General features: G+C 51.5%; 1 protein-coding gene across 3 annotated transcripts in view; it reads left to right on the top strand.

The window, feature by feature from the left end:
- Positions 1-18,703, top strand: part of LOC144721884 (coronin-2B-like) — a 73,837-nt gene that overhangs the window by 45,372 nt on the left and 9,762 nt on the right. For all 3 annotated transcript variants that reach the window (XM_078599814.1, XM_078599816.1, XM_078599815.1), the window contains exons 2-11: positions 4,297-4,491; positions 6,273-6,389; positions 8,358-8,507; positions 11,100-11,264; positions 12,099-12,215; positions 13,208-13,312; positions 13,880-13,976; positions 15,166-15,278; positions 15,977-16,067; positions 17,313-17,542. In XM_078599814.1, coding sequence (XP_078455940.1) covers positions 4,297-4,491; positions 6,273-6,389; positions 8,358-8,507; positions 11,100-11,264; positions 12,099-12,215; positions 13,208-13,312; positions 13,880-13,976; positions 15,166-15,278; positions 15,977-16,067; positions 17,313-17,542 — 1,380 coding nt within the window. The remainder of the gene's footprint in view (positions 1-4,296; positions 4,492-6,272; positions 6,390-8,357; positions 8,508-11,099; positions 11,265-12,098; positions 12,216-13,207; positions 13,313-13,879; positions 13,977-15,165; positions 15,279-15,976; positions 16,068-17,312; positions 17,543-18,703) is intronic.

Consider the following 18,703-nt stretch of genomic DNA (forward strand, 5'->3'; position numbering starts at 1 on the left):
GGTTAGACATTTGTGACGATGTGTGACGAGGGGGGGGGGGGTGATAAATGTGACGTCACATCAAAATGCGCAACTTTAAATAAATATAGACAACACGTTCTACTTAATTAAATAGACTTTTTAATGAATGTTTCTCCTACAACATCTGAGTGCAGCGCCACATTAAATACGCACTACAATGACAATAGTTTAAAGCGATTTGAAGCATGTTTTATTTTCAAAATGGAAATATGGTTTGGGGGGGGGGGGGGTAAAAAATCGTCCAAAATCGCGTGACGTCATTTATGGACGCCCCCTTACCGAAAGAACCAGAGAGTATGGCGTCCTGCAGTCACGAAAGCTTCAAATCAAGATTGAAGCCAACAAGAGTTGGGGAAAATATCAGCAGCATCGATGAAACTATCGTGGATCGTGATCGGCCGCGATTTAATCCACTGCTGGATGATGACCTCCAAAAGCCGATTTCTGCGATGTAGCACAGACATTCCTAATGAAGGAAAAAAGCATGTTTGGGGAATGTCGCGGAAATCTGAATGTGTCGTTAACACATCACCACCCGACACAGCCAATTAGTCAAGGTTTGTCGTGACGATTAGTGACTACTTCAGCACCACCGCTTGTGTGACATTTCGCTGGTGATTACAACAATAACAATCAGCTTCATCAGGCAGATTTGTCAGAATTGGCAAATCCCCAGGCATCACCTGCGACCGGAGGGATTATTCTTCCCCGAATATTTTTTTGTAATTATCAATCCACTGCTGGATCAAGGTCTCCCGAGAGCCCTTGCGTCATACTTTCACCCCCTTACTTTGTAGAACCCTTCCATGTCAAATCAACGAATTTGGGAAAACGGTGTAACTGTGTAAACTGTGAATGAATAATCAGAAAAACAAAGATGATGATTGCTTGTGTTGCAGTCGAAACGTCGTGAGAATGGTATTGTTTGATATATTTTTTATTTTATTATTTCCCTTCTACGTGACTTTACCGAAAGAACCAAGAATATGAATACCTGCAGTCACGAAAGCTTGAAATAAAATGGCATTTGTCCAGGAAAGCCTCGCCGAATTTCAAGGCTGCTTTTTGTATTTACCCTCCAGAATGCCCTGTTCTACATGGTGGTCCAAATGTCTTGTGAACCCCCCCCCACCTACCATTTAAATCTCAAAACGTAATTTTGAAAACAATTAAAGTGAGGCTTATTTATAACAAAAAATGATTATGTTAAAGGAAATACACATTTTTAGGGATCAATTAATTGGGGCGTCACAAGACATCTGGACCAGCCTGTTGTACATTGGGGATGTTTGGCCAAGTCCCAGGATATGAGAGCGTTCAAGTCGGGCCGACCAAAAATACTTCACCAGTTGGAATGGGACTGCTGCGCTGCGGCTTATCCGGACGTTTGGGTGGCACCGCCGATTCGCCCCACAAGCCCTCGACAGGAAAACGGGGGAAATGAGACGAGATGAAGGATAAGCCACTCCTCCGATAACCACGACCGATTACCGGGGCCTTGAGGAGAGCCTTCTTGCGGCACGATGATAACCATCTCATTACCATCGAGCACACTCCGGCCATCCTCACAGCAGCAGCGGCGGCGGCAGCAGCGGCAGCGGCGGCGGGGGCTGTTGGCCGGCCCTCAACGAAGACGGCGCTCACTGCCATCGCGCGGCGCTTTCGGGCGCGTGCTTCTGCGGCCCTCCGGGACGCTCTTCCTTGCCGGCATTAGGAAGCCGCTGGAGCTGCGCCCTTTTCAATCATTCTGAGATTGAAAACGCACGTACATGCCCGGTTGGGTACAGGGGCTAAGCAGGGCTAAGCTTTTCCGTGAGCTTCAATCGGACGCCGTGAATTTATTGATTCATCCAATGTTTCGTTATGGAGATACGATCATAAGCATAACGAGTTCTTCGTCATCACGATTCGTGTGGCAGGATAGCCCGTGGGTGCCCACTGCACATTGCGTCATTTGTTTCCACTTTCCTCTCTCTGTCTTGCCCCAACACGCTCAAGCGGTGCCACGTCTTGCTGGCACGAATCTCTTGTGTCGCCGTTGTTCTCAGGCCTTCCTCTCTTTTTCCGGTTCCATCCATTTTTCCGGACATCACACTTTAAACTTTCCTGTTGTCCATCCTATAAACATCGATTATAAAAGCCCGCACTTCCATTTGTCCATCAACTAAATTATAAAAGCCGTTCAGAAGGCCTGAATCAAAAAGTTGAAGGAAGTGGACCTCCACCCCTCCCCCCCCCAAGATGTGGGGGCAAAAAGTCGATCAAACAGGTTTACAACAATTGTCGACCCACGCAAAAAATGTATATGTTTTTTAAACATACCCTACACACCCTACATAAAATAGTCAGTAGTATCTACTATCTACTGACTATATTTTCCTACACACCCTACATGCAATAGAGTCAGCACCATCTAGTAGTATCTACTACTGACTCTACTAGATAGATACTACTTACTCTACAATAGCGTCAGTAGTATCTACTGACTCTATTATAGTATGTGCACCCATTGGGGTTGAGAGAGTGGAATAAGAGGACATCAGTGGGGGTGACGCGTGTGGTGCAAAGTGCCGAGAAGCCCCCTGCGTGGGAGCGAGAAGAAGGAGGCCGTCTCCACATCGGCATCACTGCCGGCATCACCAGGTCCTCTTCTACGTGCAACCCTTTTCTTCCTTTTACGTTGGTCACTCTTTGGATCCATTTCAGTTCAGCTGTAGGTAATCAACGTTTACGTTTACAGGGGTCTTTATTTTTTCGCGTAAGCAGGTGAGAACTCGCCGAAACCGGGATATACCAGAAGGCTTGTTGGCGATTGCGACTGACTGACCCTGGTACAGCAAATGCAACAATTAATGGGATAGAAATCGGAGCACAAACATCTGCGATACAGATGAAAACGCGCACACGAGTAAAGTTGTCGTTTTCAAAATTGCTTCGAGAAAGCGTCGCAGGAATAAAACTAAATTGCGGCAATATCAGTGTGCGTTGAGAGTGATGATTGCACTCGTCTGAAGACGACAAGGATTTATATTCGTGAGAGGTTTGGTTGGAATGGGTGTGTGTCGCATGGCAGTGTAAAGTTATGACAACGCGGTACTGTGTGTGTGTGTGCAATACCTTCATATTAAAACTAAAAACTACTAAAACATTTGTTTTTATCTTACCAGGTAAGGCCCACTGAGCTACATAGCTCTTTTTCAGAAGTGACCTGGCCACAAATTGGAGCTCAACGAAATATCCAAGTGGCTTATGTGGAAATGTCTCGCAGTAGCCAAATACTCACGTTTCTAAATGGTTCTAAATGTGGAGGGAAAAATCGGAGGCCCCGGAGAAAAAATCCATGCGATCACAGAGATACAGACACGCAAACTCCAAATATACAGCAGGCGTCAAGGTCGGGATCGAACCCACGACCTCCTGCATCCCAGGCGAGGTGGTAAACATCTCTTAATTTGGAAAAAAACACACAGCAGTGTCACCCCCTACTGGCAGACTATACAAGTGTCTGAAACAAAGTGCCATCGCGATAGCCGTTTGCAGTAACGGCACAAATACGAAATTAACTAAATCATTGTGGGGCAAATACAGACAACGGGCAACCCGAACAGTAGCCGTTGCCTGTGTGGGCGGTGCTAGTGGCCGGGTGGGCGTGGCCACGTGACAATCGGGCGTGGCTGATGGAGGCCATTGTTGTCCTTTGCCCGTACCTCCGGATAGCAGGGTTGGCTACATATGGTGCAAAATAAATTCAACATACTATACACTCCGCGACTATACACTACACTACTGCACACTACACTACACTAATTTGAAAACTCATTTCTTTAAACTGCTGTTTGTGTTTAGTTTGTTGTCCTTCCCCCGCACCCCCAATTAGCACGGTTGGCTACGTACGGTGCAAAAGAAGTTCAACATATTGGCAGTCATCGACTTACGAACACAATAAGTTCCTGATAGCCGTTCCTAAGTCGGAACACAACAATGCACTGTATTTAAATGCCCATACGGTTGGTGTGAGAAGCATTGTTAAACTCATAAATTAGAAGAAATATTGTACATTTGCATGGTTTGTAAGCGGAGGTGTTCGTAAGTCGGGTGTTCATAAGTGCAGATGTTCGTAAGTCAGGTGTTCGTAAGTCGATGGCTGCTTGCACACACACACATAGTCTGGCAGCCTCAGCGTGCGCCGGTTGAGCCCCCCAAGAAATTTCGGCAGCTTCACCGCCCCCCTTCTCCCCCTTCTCGGTTCCCCCCCTACCTCCCCCCCACCGCCAGATGTCATGGCGGCCTCAATACCGCAGCTCCAAGTTCCGGCACGTGTTCGGCCGCCCGGCCAAGCACTGCTACGACAGCGTACCCATCACGCGCAGCGTGCACGACAACCACTTCTGCGCCGTCAACCCCCGCTTTCTCGCCGTGGTGACCGAGTGCGCCGGCGGCGGCGCCTTCCTGGTGCTGCCGCTCCAGCTGGTGGGTCACTCACGCCCGGCGTCTACGTCGCTCGCCATCGCCGGTGCCGGCGCCGGCACTGCTCTGCCGTCACCGTCGTCGTCGTCACGATCACCGTCATTGTTCTACCATCGTCGTCATCATCGTCACGGTCACTGTCATTGCTCTATCGTCATCATCATCGTCATCATCACCACCATGACCCATCACAATCATCGTCGCTGCCACCATCACCATCACATCACCACCTCCGCTATAGCTGTCATCAGTATCAGAATATATGTATTTATACTGGAGGAATCCGATGAGCTATAAAGCTCTTCATCACAGATGTCCAGTAGGGACAGGTCAGAACGTTACAACAACAAACAATACAAAAACACGGGTAGCAGTACAAAGTAAAGGGAATGTAATTGCAATCATTCTAGGCGCCATTGTGACCTGTTACACAGGAGGCCATGGGTTCGATCCCGACCCTGACAATGCCTGTATAATTGGAGTTTGCGCGTCTCTCTCGCTGTCCCCGAGTGGATTTTTCTCCCAAGTCCTCTGGCTTTTTCCTCCACATTTAGAGTCGATGTCGCACGTATAGAGTAATTGGCTGCTATACATTTCCACGTGATAAGCCAACTTCGTTGAGCTATCATTTGTCATCGCCAGGTCGCTTCCGGAAAAGCGTGACACAGCTCAGTGGGCCTTACCTGTTGAAATAATTACACATTTAATAGTTTAATCGTTTAGTTTAGCACATCTGGCTCAACCAGCTCGATGCAAAATGACAGCTGCTGCTCTTCACCAACGTCAGCCGCACGAAGGAGACGACTGCAATAGCACAACAACACTATGAGATCTCTTTTACCAGTGGCAAATTATGATAGTAGGTTTTTACCCTTTTAACTGGTACAAAACTGACACCTTTATTCAAGGCATCATGTTTGCAATGACCACAACACAAGTAGTCAAAAAAGCAAACAAAAAGAAGTTAAAAGGGTAAAAACCTACTATCATAATTTGCCACTGGTAAAAGAGATCTCATAGTGTAAATGCTTACCCCGAGCTCTCAATACTCTGATATTGCACTGTGTTTGAGTTGTACGCCTTCTGGTGTCATCTGGCCCTACACCAATGGGGACTAGGCTCTAAAGAAAGCCGTCTCGGGTGTGGGCCAATCAACTTCAAGGACAGTGCATATTATCATCCTTATCAGAGTTGCTTCTTTTTGTTTGCTTTTTTGACTACTTGTGTTGTGGTCATTGCAAACATGATGCCTTGAATAAAGGTGTCAGTTTTGTACCAGTTAAAAGGGTAAAAACCTACTATCAATAGCACAACAAGTTGGGTAAAATACTTAATTACAAAAAAGAGCACACGAAATTCACTCGGAAGTACGTTCCATCGTACCACGCTCATCAACCAAGCCACATAGCCTCTTAGACATGTGGGCCCACGAGTGGTCAAATAAAAAAAATAGTCAAAAACATATCTTGCCAAAAAATCATCCCCATCCCCTTCCCCCCCCACATAACCCTACGTGGATGGGGCGGTAGACTCTTTACCCCCCGCCCCGATTGACTGTTCCCCCCCTGAATGGATCGATCGCGATGGGGCTGCGCACCTCCTGGATGTCTTTGCCCAGTTGATTTTGTTTTTTTTTGTCATTTTGCACATCGTCACGGCCTTAAGTATTCAACAAAAACCTTGAAAAAAAGAATCGTGTAGTCTTTTTAAACAGCTGAGTGCATTCTCACGAGTGGTTTGTTGTCATTATCGTCGTGTGTTGTGTGTGTGTGTGGCATTCCCAGACGGGCAAGGTGGACCCGCACTACCCGCGCGTGTGCGGGCACCAGGCCATCGTGCTGGACATCAAGTGGAGCCCCTTCAACGACTTCATCATCGCCTCGGCCTCTGACGACGCCACGGTGAGCGGCGTGCGAAAAATCCTCGTCGCTGACGACAAAAAAATACAAAAACACACAAAGACACAAGCAACACAAGCAACACATGACCAGCTTGGACGCGTTCGTCGATAGCAGCGCTGCGCGTCGCCTTAAAAGGAAAAAACAGAAAAATGATATCATAGGCGACGTTTTGACGTATTGGGCAATGGCCCTTCTCGGTAGTAATAATAATGTCAACTTGTAACGGCGCACGGTGTTCACTCCTCGCTCACGGTTGTGGGCTACAGTCACTTACGGCCTCACACGCAGTGTTGTTATCGAGCGAGCCTGTAGCTCGGCGTTCTTCTTCATTGCAAGGCCACTGGCGGCCCCTGGTGGCCTTAAGCGCGGCCCCTGACGTGCGCCCCCCCCCCCCTGTCAATGCACAAAGAGTGAAAAACACCCCCCATCGTCATCATAGTGCTGCTGTCACAAACCAAACAATGGTTTAAAATAATGCGTGGCGGCCCCTCACGCCGCTGCAGTTTGTGATTGTTCACTGCACTTATGTACCACTGCCAGCGCAAGTAGCGGCAGCAGCGGCAGCAGCATCGCCAACAACATTTGTTTCAATCTTCTTCTCGACGCTCACCTCGTTCACGACGCGGACGCAAACTCACGCAGGCTCACGCAGGCTCACTGCCGCCAGCGTCCGCTGATTGAAATCTCCACGCAAGGAGCGCGACGGCCGGACGCTTGAGAACGGTCGGAACGTCCGGCGAGCGCGCTCCCTCGCGAACCGGTGATTCACAGTCGACGTTTTCAGTTGCATTGATTAGGCATAACCCTGTGAGCCATGCGGCTCTTGACTCGGGTGCAACCGCAACAAAACAACAACATGAACAAGAAACATCTTAAAGTGACTACACGTCAGGCCGCGTGAACGATCGATCCGGCGGCATTTTTTTTGCTATCGTCAAATCCTCGCCCCACCATCACCACCGCCGCCACTACCACCGCCGCTGCTTAACCCGAAAATCTGCTAAGCAACCTACGCATGAACTATTATTCAGGTGTGTGTTACCGTGGTGTGGTGCTCACCTGTGTGTGATCGCGGTGCGATGGTCACTCGTGTAACCACGGTGTGACGCTCACACGCACGTGACCACGGTGTGACACTCGCGCGTGTGACCACGGTGTGACGCTCAGGTGTGTGACGGCTCTGTAACATTCAAGGGCGCTGCCTTGCCCTGTCCCTGCACAAACACCCTTGGCAGTGTGCACACATGCACTGTACACGTTGTGTATTTTATGATGTTTGTGCGCGGCGACATTACGCGTCAACGCTGCGCCACCTGACACCCTGGGATAAACGAGACGGTTCCATCTCGAGGGATTCGTCGAGGTGAAATATTTTAACAACTGAAATGAATGATGCTAGTTTCACTCCCGACCGCCCGTGCGAAAAGCTACCGAGCTAGAACTGTTTGCTAACAACTCCAGCTCACGTAAATCCATCTCCGGTCGTGATGGAAAACCCTGGGGGATGTCTGTCTATCTGCGATGGGGGTGATGTGTGTGCAGGTGCGTGTGTGACGTGTGTGACGTGTGTGGTGTGTGTGTGGTATGTGTGACGTGTGTGACATGTGTGACGTGTGTGGTGTGTGTGACGTGTGTGGTGTGTGTGGTGTGTGTGGTGTGTGTGGTGTGTGACATGTGTGATGTGTGTGACGTGTGGTGTGTATGACGTGTGTGACGTGTGTGATGTGTGTGGTGTGGTGTGTGACGTGTGTGACATGTGTGACATGTGTGACGTGTGTGACGTGTGTGCAGGTGCGTGTGGTGTGTGTGCAGGTGCGTGTGTGTGACATGTGTGACGTGAGTGGTGCGTGTGGTGTGTGTGCAGGTGCGTGTGTGTGACATGTGTGACGTGAGTGGTGCGTGTGGCGTGTGTGGTGTGTGACGTATGTGACATGTGTGACGTGTGTGACGTGTGTGGCGTGTGTGCAGGTGCGTGTGTGGGAGATCCCCGAGGGCGGCCTGCACCAGCAGCTCACCGAGCCGCTGGCCACGCTGCGTGGCCACTCGCGCCGCGTCAGCCTCATCGAGTGGCACCCCGTCGCCTCGGGCCTCCTCTTCAGCACCGGCTATGACTGCAAGGTGACGGCACACTCACCGCCTTCACCACCACCATCACCACCGCCACCGCCACCGCCATCACCACCGCCACCGCCATCACCATCAGAACCGCCACCGCCATCATCAATGTCACTGCCACCGCTGCAATCACCACCGCTATCACCATCACAACCGCCATCACAACCACCATCGCCATCACCACTGCTATCACCACCACCATCACCACTGCAATCACTATAGCAACCACCATTGCCATCACCACTGCCATCACCACCACCATCGCCTCCGCCATCACTACCTCCCTCCAGGGACGTACGGTCGGGGGGAGCAGGGGAGGCAGAGCCTCACCTGTAAATACTCTGAAAATAGCTGTTACGAAAAGTAAAAAAAAAGAATAACCAAATAAAATAAATATTAAGATTTTTCCACTGATCTGTGTTATAAATGTAATTTCTGTACGATTCCAATAATTTTTATAGTCGAAATCGCCAAATTTGTGGATCTCCGCTGCAAATACAGGAAGAGACGAGAGGTGAGGCAGCGACGAGCTCAGCCTCCCCTCTGATTGCGCAACTTCTCAATACCGTGTTTTCCCGCATATAGCGCGCAGACGCATATAACCCACAGACGCATATACCCCGCAAAAATAGCATTTTGTGTAAAACAAAATTCAGATAGCCCGCACCTCCATATACCCCGCATGCATTCATATTTTTAAAGTCGTTACCGCAGCTTAATTCCATCATATTAATACGAAATTCACATTTGTAATACATTCCACTATCAATTGTTAACATTACAATCATAACGTGCACGAAGAAAACAAACAAACCAGAAACGAGTGAACTTAAAACAGTAAATAAGTAACAAAAGTAAATATCCAATAAGTAACACATAACTGGTAGATAAGTAAGTAAGCGTACTGTTAGGCTTACCAGCATTCGACCTCATCATATTACAGCTACCGGACCGGTAGTTACCCCTGTACAGTTTTAGCACTGGTAGATTGCGCTCTTCACAGACAATAGCGGCACTACGGTAACGCCATTGCCTCCTGGCAACGAAGCCATTGGAAGTTTGAAACAAAGCTCATGGTCGCGACTTTATCGTGCTCAGCCGATAGCAGCGGCCTAAGGGACTCAGCAATTATGGTTCCGCGTCTGGTAGACGCTTGTTAAGGCCCTTCCCACTGTGCAATCCATAGCCTCAGCTGAAACTTTCGCACCCTCCTACAGCCACTGAAAGTATTACGGTAAACAAAGTGCGCCCACTTCAAACATTGTCGTTTCATTGTACAAACAATTCGAATCCTTTAAAACGTGATAACACGTGAAATTTTAGTGTGAGTGGTTTATTCAGCAGTGCTGTAGTCAAAGGTAAGTGTTGCATTAGTGGATAGTCCTACCATTAATTTTTTTTACGAGTTATGACATGTCACACGTGTAAAATATTTTTTGGGATAACCCGCACCTCCATATACCCCGCAGGGTCTTGTTTTGTTTGTAAAAAGTGGTATACCCCGCGGGTTATATGAGAGAAAATACGGTAACTGGATGGAGCGCGGGCAATAAGCGCGTGCCAGTATGTCACCAATGTAATGTTTGTCGACCCCTTAATGTCATGTCCTCACCTTACATACTCCAGGTAACTTATTTCACGTATGTGTATAAACATATTTAGGCTCGCTGGTCTCGTCATTAAACTGCAATGAAAAAGCACCAGGGGAAGGCAGCTATCACATCTGCCTCACTGAGGGGGACATGTCTAACACGCCCCCCTCAGTGAGGACACGCCCCCTCAGTGAGGCCACGCCCCCGTCCGTGATGCCACGCCCCCCTCAGTGTGTGAATCTGTCTCTGACACTAGCCAGTGCCTCCCCAGCCATTGACGTCACCGCACGTCACTGCCTCCATCGCCATCACAACCGCCACCATCGTGTCTACAGCCACCGCCACCGCCATCGCCATCGCTGTGGGGCAACGGAGGCAGCAAGCCCACGCTTTTACAAAACTCAGAGCGTTACCCGTTCAGCCCGGCTCGCGTCGACGAATGCTGACCACACTTCACGAAAACCGCATCGTTGCTCACCCACCGGATCACCAATTTAGCAGAGGATAGTTTTTGCACACGGTGGGTGGCGTCGGTTCATAAGGAACGGCACCTTGACAGGGGCGAGGGCCCGGGCGGTGGTGACGGTGGTGACGGTGGTGACGATGGTGACGGTAGTGATGGTGGTGACAGTGGTGATGGTGGTGACGGTGGTGACGGTAGTGATGGTGGTGACAGTGGTGACGGTGGTGACGGTAGCGATGGTGGTGACAGTGGCGACGGTTGTGATGGTGGTGACAGTGGTGACTGTGGTGACGGTGGTGATGGTAGTGACAGTGGTGACGGTAGTGATGGTGGTGACAGTGGTGACGGTGGTGACGGTAGTGATGGTGGTGACAGTGGTGACGGTGGTGACGGTAGTGACGGTGGTGACGGTGGTGACGGTAGTGACAGTGGTGACGGTGGTGACGGTTGTGAGGGTGGTGATAGTGGCAATGGTAGCGATGGTGTTGACGGTGGCAACGGTGGTGATGGCGGGTGTTGCGTCGTCGTGGGCGGCCGCAGGTGCTGCTGTGGGACGTGGAGAAGCGCATCGCGGTGCGCTCCTTCGACTGCCACGGCGACATCGTCCTCTCCATGTCGTTCGACTGCACCGGCAACGTCATGGCCACCGCCTGCAAGGACAAGAACATGCGCCTCATCGACGCCCGCACGGGTGCCGTGCTCAAGGTGCGTGGCCGCTACCGCCCCCCGCGCCGCCTCCCCCGCCCGCCCACCTCTTTCGACGCGGGCCTCCAGACCGACGCAAAATGAGATGACGCGTGACGGCCCGTCTCGTCTCGGCGGTCCGTCGCGAGCCGCGGTTTTGCCTGGAGGGTGGCGCCCGGGGTGCGATCGCAGGAGGTAACCTCGGTTTCCACCTCTCTCGGACGTCGTCCGTCGCACGTGTGACGGGAGACCCTGCTGCTCGCCTGGCACTCGATGGGTCAGCCTCCCGCAATATTTGCGGGAACTGATCCATCTCAGTGGCGTGGCGACGGTCCTCCAGACCGTCCAGGATGGGGCCGCTCGCCGCTCCGCAGCTCGGCCCACAGCAGCGGTGATTCTGGAACCTCGTGTGGTGCTCGGACCACCCACCCAGCCAGCGCCCCACCCCACCCCTGGTGACGAGACGCCTGATTCGCTTCTCTCATACTAAGCGATTCTTTTTTATGCAGCTGGGGGGGAGAGCACTTTTTAGATCTTAGTTTTAGGGTAGTTGAGCTAACTTCATATTTAAATATTTCAGTAAAATATTTATTAACGCCCAAAACAAATGGGATAATAAACGTCTTGATTATTGTCCGGATCAACCTGTAAATTTGCATCACAGCCACCGCAGAACCACCTGGAGGACCGTCGCGGACCTACCAGTGATGCAGGCACCACACTCCGAGAACCACTGCCATAGAGAGCGAGAGAACGTAACGTTACACAACGTGTACCTAGAGTACCGTTACGCACGTCCAGCTAGTGTAATGTAACGCACGTGTGTGCGTGCGTGTGGTGTCGGTGTGAGCGCAGCACCGGGACGGCACTCCGCACAGAGCGCAGAAGGTGGTGGTGCTGGGGGACACCAAGATGCTGGCGTCGACGGGCATCTCCTGGAGCAACCAGCGTCAGATCGCCGTGTGGCACCAGGTGAGGGCACCCTCCCCCTCCACCCGCTGACTCGCCGCCGCCGCCATAGTCTATCCACCGCCGGATGAAAGCCGTCCATCGCCTCGAGCCAGCGTCTATCCACCGCTGGATGAAGTGCCCCCCTCCTCCGTGTTATCGCAGCGCTAAAATCCGTTCACACGAGGCGGTTTCCTCGCTCCGTCTCTCCGCGGTCGAGACGTTTGGCCGCCACTCCGTCGTGCGTCTCGACCACCGGCGATCACCGTCACTTCTATCCGTGACGCGTCCGGCCACTCGCTTGCTCGCTCGACATCCTTCACAGTCAACGCAGTGCCTCTAACTTGCGTGCGTTCTCTCATCCACGTGTTGCTGTTCCGCTCTCTCGCATCTCAAAGTCTGTTTCTTTGAAATCATAATGAGTTGAGACCAACATCAGCAGATCTAAGTGTTCGCAGTGGAATATAAAACCTAAACTAAAAGCTAAAACTATTTTTTACTGTACTTGGTAAGGGCCATTGCGCTATGTAGCTCTTTATCAGAAGCGGCCTGGCCACAAATGATCGCTCAACGAAGTGGCTTATCATGTGGAAATCTATAGCAGCCAAATACTGTTAATGCATGTTGATTCTAAATGTAGATGACCCGGAGAAAAATCCACGTGACTCATAGGAGCAGCAGCTGTGCAATCTGGTGGCAGAGAATGAACGCGTCGGGCAATAGAAATGTGGTGGTAGCGGTGTTGGTGGTGGTTGTGGTGGCAGCGGTGTTGGCGGCGGTTGTGATGGTAGTGGTGGCGGTGGTGGCGGTAGTGGTGGTGGCAGTGGTGGTGGCGGTGGTGGTGGCAGTGGTGGTTGTGGTGGTGGTGTTGACGGCGGTGGCTGTGGTGGCGATGGCATCGACCGCCTTGTGGGCCCACCGCGACGTCTCGACGTTGACCGTGACGAGGGCGACAACGTCACCGCCGCCCGGCGTTGCTGACCGAGCGCGTTGGGGCGGTCGCCGTCTCGCCGCAGGAGGACCTCTCCAAGCCTCTGGTGGCGCTCGACCTCGACGGGATCTCCGGCCTCCTCTTCCTCTTCTTCGACTCCGACACGCGCATGCTCTTCGTCGTGGGCAAGGTGAGGCTGCTTCCCTCCGCTGGCCCACCGTGAACGGGCGGGCGGGCCGTCGGGCGGGCAGCACGTGCAGGTGCCCCACGTGGGCAGTCGGGTTAGCGAGCGCCTATTGAGGCTGCGTGCTGTGTGGCCAGAAGAGGCCGGTGCGGCAAAGTCCATTGTTGTTCCGCTCTATGCTCCCAGCGTCTATTGCTTCCGGCTTCGTGTTTGTGAATCGGACACTGAGGTCCACGTTACACGCTCCACGGTTCTCTTCTGGGTGGTGGCCAAAGTCGCCGCTCACTGCCGGAGAGTTTAAAAATGTCGATCTGTGCATCAACATGAACATCATCAACACCAAGTATCCGAATCAGCTGCTGCTGTTGCTGTGGTTCGTGAAGTGGATGCGGTTTAGGGGTTGCCGCATCCGCACAAACCATGGCGTCAGATGCGGGTACTAGACCATGACGATGATGACGATGATGACGACGAATATGCACAAAATTGGACAATCCATTGTTGGAGGACTCAACCTGCGCCTCTCCACTTCGATCTGCGATGACCGTCCCCGCGACTGGGCTGTGTTCGCAGGGAGACACGACGATCCGCTACTACGAGATCAGCACGGAGATGCCCTTCCTGCACTTCCTCGGGGAATATCACTCTCATCAGCCGCAGAAAGGAATGGGTGAGCTGCCCCCCCCCCACCCCCCTCACCCCTGCCCCCCACTACCTTGCCTGGTATACAGGAGGTCATGGGTTCGATCCCAACGCTGATGCCTGTATATTTGGAGTATGCGTGTCTCTCTCTCTCCCCGTGGTCGCGTGGATTTTCCTCCGGGTCCCCCGGTTTTTCCCTCCACATTTACAATCAACATCACGCGCTTTAGAGTATTTGGCTGCAATACATTTCCATGTGATAATGATAAGCCACTTCGTTGAGCTGTCATTTGTGGCCAAATCGCTTCTGATAAAGAACTGCATAGCTCAGTGGGCCTTTCGGAAAAGACGCTGTCGTTCAGACCACGTCATTGTTATCATAGTCTCAACCATCATCATGATTGTCATTATCACATCATTGTAACATTATAGTTATCGTCGTTATAATGAATGTCATCAGAACCATCCGCAGGAGCATCGTCATCATTGGCAGTGTCATGAGTATCATTCAGGGGCACATTGTAAATAATCATCAATCATCGTCGTCGTGGTCATCATCATCATCAATCACCGCTTGCGGTGGTACGTTCAGTAGGCAACCGCCAACGTCTACTCTTCCAACTTCATTCCCGTGATGGGAGTTGTACAGCGAGGGTCTGGGTTACGGGTTCCCCCGTGCCGCCCTCCCGACCCCCCCTCTGCTGCCCCCCTTCCGCTTCGTGCTGCCTGACTGGGTCAAGGCACGCCCAGAGGCACACGGCAGCGGTAGATGTCGATGGCGGTTCTGTGCCAATGAGCCCCGGTACGGACATAGCCGGTCCACGGCCGCATCCTCTTGCCTCAACGCCTTTCGCACCGTGCGTAGCCGACCGGGCTAATGGGAGGTGCGGCGTCGTCTCAGTTACTTGCAACGGGCGAGCGAGGACAAAATCGCCATGATGCGGTTCTTCCGAACTGGTGGTTTCAACCAATGACGCACGAGCCCCAGGGGACCGTGTTTGTGGTGCGCGCCATTGCGCACTGTAACGTTTACTTGATTCCCGGCCTGCCTTCCTGCCTGCCTGCCTACTTGCCTGTCTGCCTGCCTGCCTACTTGCCTGCTTGCCTGCCTTCCTGCCTGCCTGCTTGCCTGCCTGCGCGGCAGTGTTCTGCCATGATGGGGATGCCTCGTGGCTCGCAGATCAGGGCTGATGGCGAGCGTCCGGTTTGCGATCCAGGCATGATGCCCAAACGAGGCGTGGACACGGCGGCGTGCGAGGTCTTCCGCTTCTACAAGCTCATCGTCCCCAAAGGCACCATTGAGCCCATCTCCATGATCGTGCCACGGCGGGTGAGTGGGCGACTGAGCGGGTAGGTGGGTGGGTGAGTGGGTGGTTGAGTGAGTGGGTGGGTGGGTGATACTGAGTGGGTGGGTGACTGAGTGGACGACTAAGTGGGTGACTGGGTGGGCTAGTGAGTGGTTGAATGGGGCACCGCAGTGGCGAGATGTTAACTACCTCACCTAGTATACAGGAGATCGTGGGTTCGATCACGACCCTGATGATGCCTGCTGTATATTTTGAGTTTGCATGTCTCTCTCTCTCCCCGTGGTCGCGTGGATTATTCTCCGGGTCCTCTGTTTTTTCCTTCCACATTTAGAATCAACATCACATCTCTACAGTATTTGGCTGCTATACATTTCCACGTGATAAGCAACTTCGTTGAGCTATGATTTGTGGCCAGTTCGCTTCTGAAAAAGAGCTATACAGTTCAGTGGGCCTTACCCGGTAAAATTAAAAGTAGTTGTAAAAGCGTAAGCAAGCGGGTGAGTGGATGCATGAGTTATTGAACCATTGAGTGGGTGAATGAGCGAGTGAATGAGCGGATTACTGAGTTAATTAATAAGTGAGTGAATGAGCAAGCTAGCAAGCATCCCCCACGACCAGTAACTGCTTGTACCACGAAAAGAACTGGGCAACGAACCCCTTACCCACCATGCACCCAGCCAAACGTTCACTGCACAGTTGGTGTCATCCGTCCCTCCCACAGTCTGAGGCCTACCAAGAGGACATTTACCCCTTGACTGCTGGGCCTCAGCCAGCTCTGAGTGCCGACGAGTGGCTGAGTGGCATCAACAAAGGTGCGTTCATTGGCTCAATGAGCCAGGGTCTGTTCCCCGATTACAGCTTCTGAGCGGTGGTGTTCATGCGGAGAGAGAGAGACCAGTCTGTCAGTCTATTGTCTAGGGACCCCGTCAGAGACCAGTCAGTCAGTCTATTGTCTAGTCAATTGTCTAGAGACAATATACTGTCAGTCTATTGCCTAGAGTCCCCATCAGAGACCGGTCAGTCAGTCTATTGTCTAAGGACCCCATCAGAGGTAAGTCAGTCTATTGTCTAGAGTCCCCATCAGAGACCAGCCAGTCTATTGTCTCTAGACAATAGTCTGTCAGTCTATTGTTTAGGGACCCCATCAGAAGCCAGTCAGTCAATTGTCTAGAGACCCCATCAGAGACCAGTCAGTCTATTGTCTAGAGACAATAGACTGCCAGTCTATTGTCTAGAGACCCCATCAGAGACTGGGCAGTCTATTGTCTAGAGACAATAGACTGCCAGTCTATTGTCTAGAGACCCCATCAGAGACCAGTCAGTCTATTGTCTAGAGACAATAGACTGTCAGTCTATCGATAAGAGTCTATTGCGATCGATAAGAGTCTATTGTCTAGAGATCCCTTCAGAGACCAGTCAGTCTATTGTCTAGATACTCCATCAGAGACCAGTCAGTCTATTGTCTAGAGACAATAGACTGACAGTCTAGAGACAAGTCAGTCAATAGATTGTCAGTCTATTGTCTAGAGACAATAGACTGTCAGTTTATTGTCTAGAGACCCCTTCAGAGACCAGTCAGTCTATTGTCTATAGTCCCCACCAGAGACCAGCCAGTCTATTGTCTAGAGACAATAGACTGTCAGTCAGTCAGTCTATTGTCTAGAGATCCCATTCATGGACAAGTCAGTCTATTGTCTAGAGACAATAGACTGTCAGTCTATTGTCTAGAGATCCCATCAGAGGCCAGTCAGTCTATTGTCTAGAGACAATAGACAGTCTATTGTCTAGAGACCCCTTCAGAGACCAGTCAGTCTATTGTCTAGGGACCCCATCAGAGACCAGTCAGTCTATTGTCTAGAGCAACGGTTCTTCCCTTTACTGCAGCCTTGCACCCCTTTGATTCTCAATCGTAAACAAAATGTATAATGTTAATAAATACATAGAGGTTTGATAAAACTAAGTATTTGTACTTCCGTTTGTCGCTACCCCAGGGGGTGTGTGCACCCCAGGTTAAGAATAAGAACCACTGCTCATCACAAATCGGGTCTGTCCCACAGGCCCTAAGCTGGTGTCTCTCAAGGACGGGGCCCTGGAGGCCTCCACCTCAGTGGCGGTGACGCCGGGCAGGGCGGACTTGAGTTCCGCTACCACCGCTACCGCTGCTACCGCCGCCGGCGTGCCGCGGGAGGTCGCGCCGGCCCAGCGCTCATTTCCCCGGCACAGGGATCAGGTCGTGGTGAACGGGCATGAGGGCGCCAACGACTCCAACGATAAAGTCGACGGCAAGGTGAATCATAAAAAAATATCACCAGGAAAAACGAGAGGTCAGCAACAGACAGCGATCTAAAAAGTTGCGATCGATAAGAGTGTAGCACGTGTCCTGAATTGAGCGAGGTTATTGTACTAAACTAAACCATTGTTTTGATTTTACCAGGCAAGGCCCACTGAGCTATGGAGCTCTTTTTTTTAAAGCAACTCGAGCCACAAATGATATGTCAACGAAGTGGCTCATCACGTGGACATTTATAGCAGCCAAATACTGTAAATGCATGTTGATTTTAAATGTGTAGGGAAACACCGGATAAAAATCCACGCAACTCACAGGGAGAGAGACACGCAAACTCCAAATATACAGGCATCAGGGTTGGGATCGAACCCACGACCTCCTGTAAACCAGGCGAGGGAGTTAACATCTCCTGGCTACCATCAGGGTCAGGTTCAGGTGCCACTCGCCACTGACGCCAGCCCAGGCTGGGGAATCAAACTCGGGGCTGACTGGGGATTTTAATCACGCGAATGGGCCAACCGCAGCAGTGCCAGCGCTGCAGCCTGTCGGCTATACACACGTTTGCCAATCTATTATTCACCGCCCCGTCACAATGTACGCACGATAGTTTTACGACCGTGGGTGAAATTTATGCTCTTTACAATGAGGGGGGGGGGGCGGGGGGGCGACGGGTTGGGGGGCTGCCACCTGATGGAGCTGTTCGGGGCAGACGTCTGCAACCGAAGTAACAAGAATAGCAATTGTTTTCGAATTCGGGAAAAAAACTAAACTTCGATATTTCCAGAGTTGCAGGTCTGGGGTCCCGTTCACCGCTGAATCTCGGAACGTGCGAGCGGCTCAGCTTTAACTTTATTTAGAGAGGTGTAGCAGCGCCGTTGTTTTTAAAGACACTGTACTCACCGCATACAACTGTAGCGACACGACCGCCGCACTCTATGTCAGCTGGGCGCCAAACTGTGCCACACGCCCTCCCGTGAGCTCTTTCACTTCCCGCTCCGATGACGTACGTGAAGAAGACCAAGTGACGTACACGTACGTCACGAAGCGGTCCTCAAAGAGTCACAGGTTGCCCACACCTGAGTTGAGGTCACCAATCACACCTGCGGTGGGCGTAGGGAGCAATCGCACGCCTTTGTCACTCCGAAATCTCACCGTCAATCT

The sequence above is a fragment of the Lampetra planeri genome, chromosome 13, assembly GCF_965212315.1.
Source record: "Lampetra planeri chromosome 13, kcLamPlan1.2.h2, whole genome shotgun sequence".
Classification (NCBI taxonomy): domain Eukaryota; kingdom Metazoa; phylum Chordata; class Hyperoartia; order Petromyzontiformes; family Petromyzontidae; genus Lampetra; species Lampetra planeri.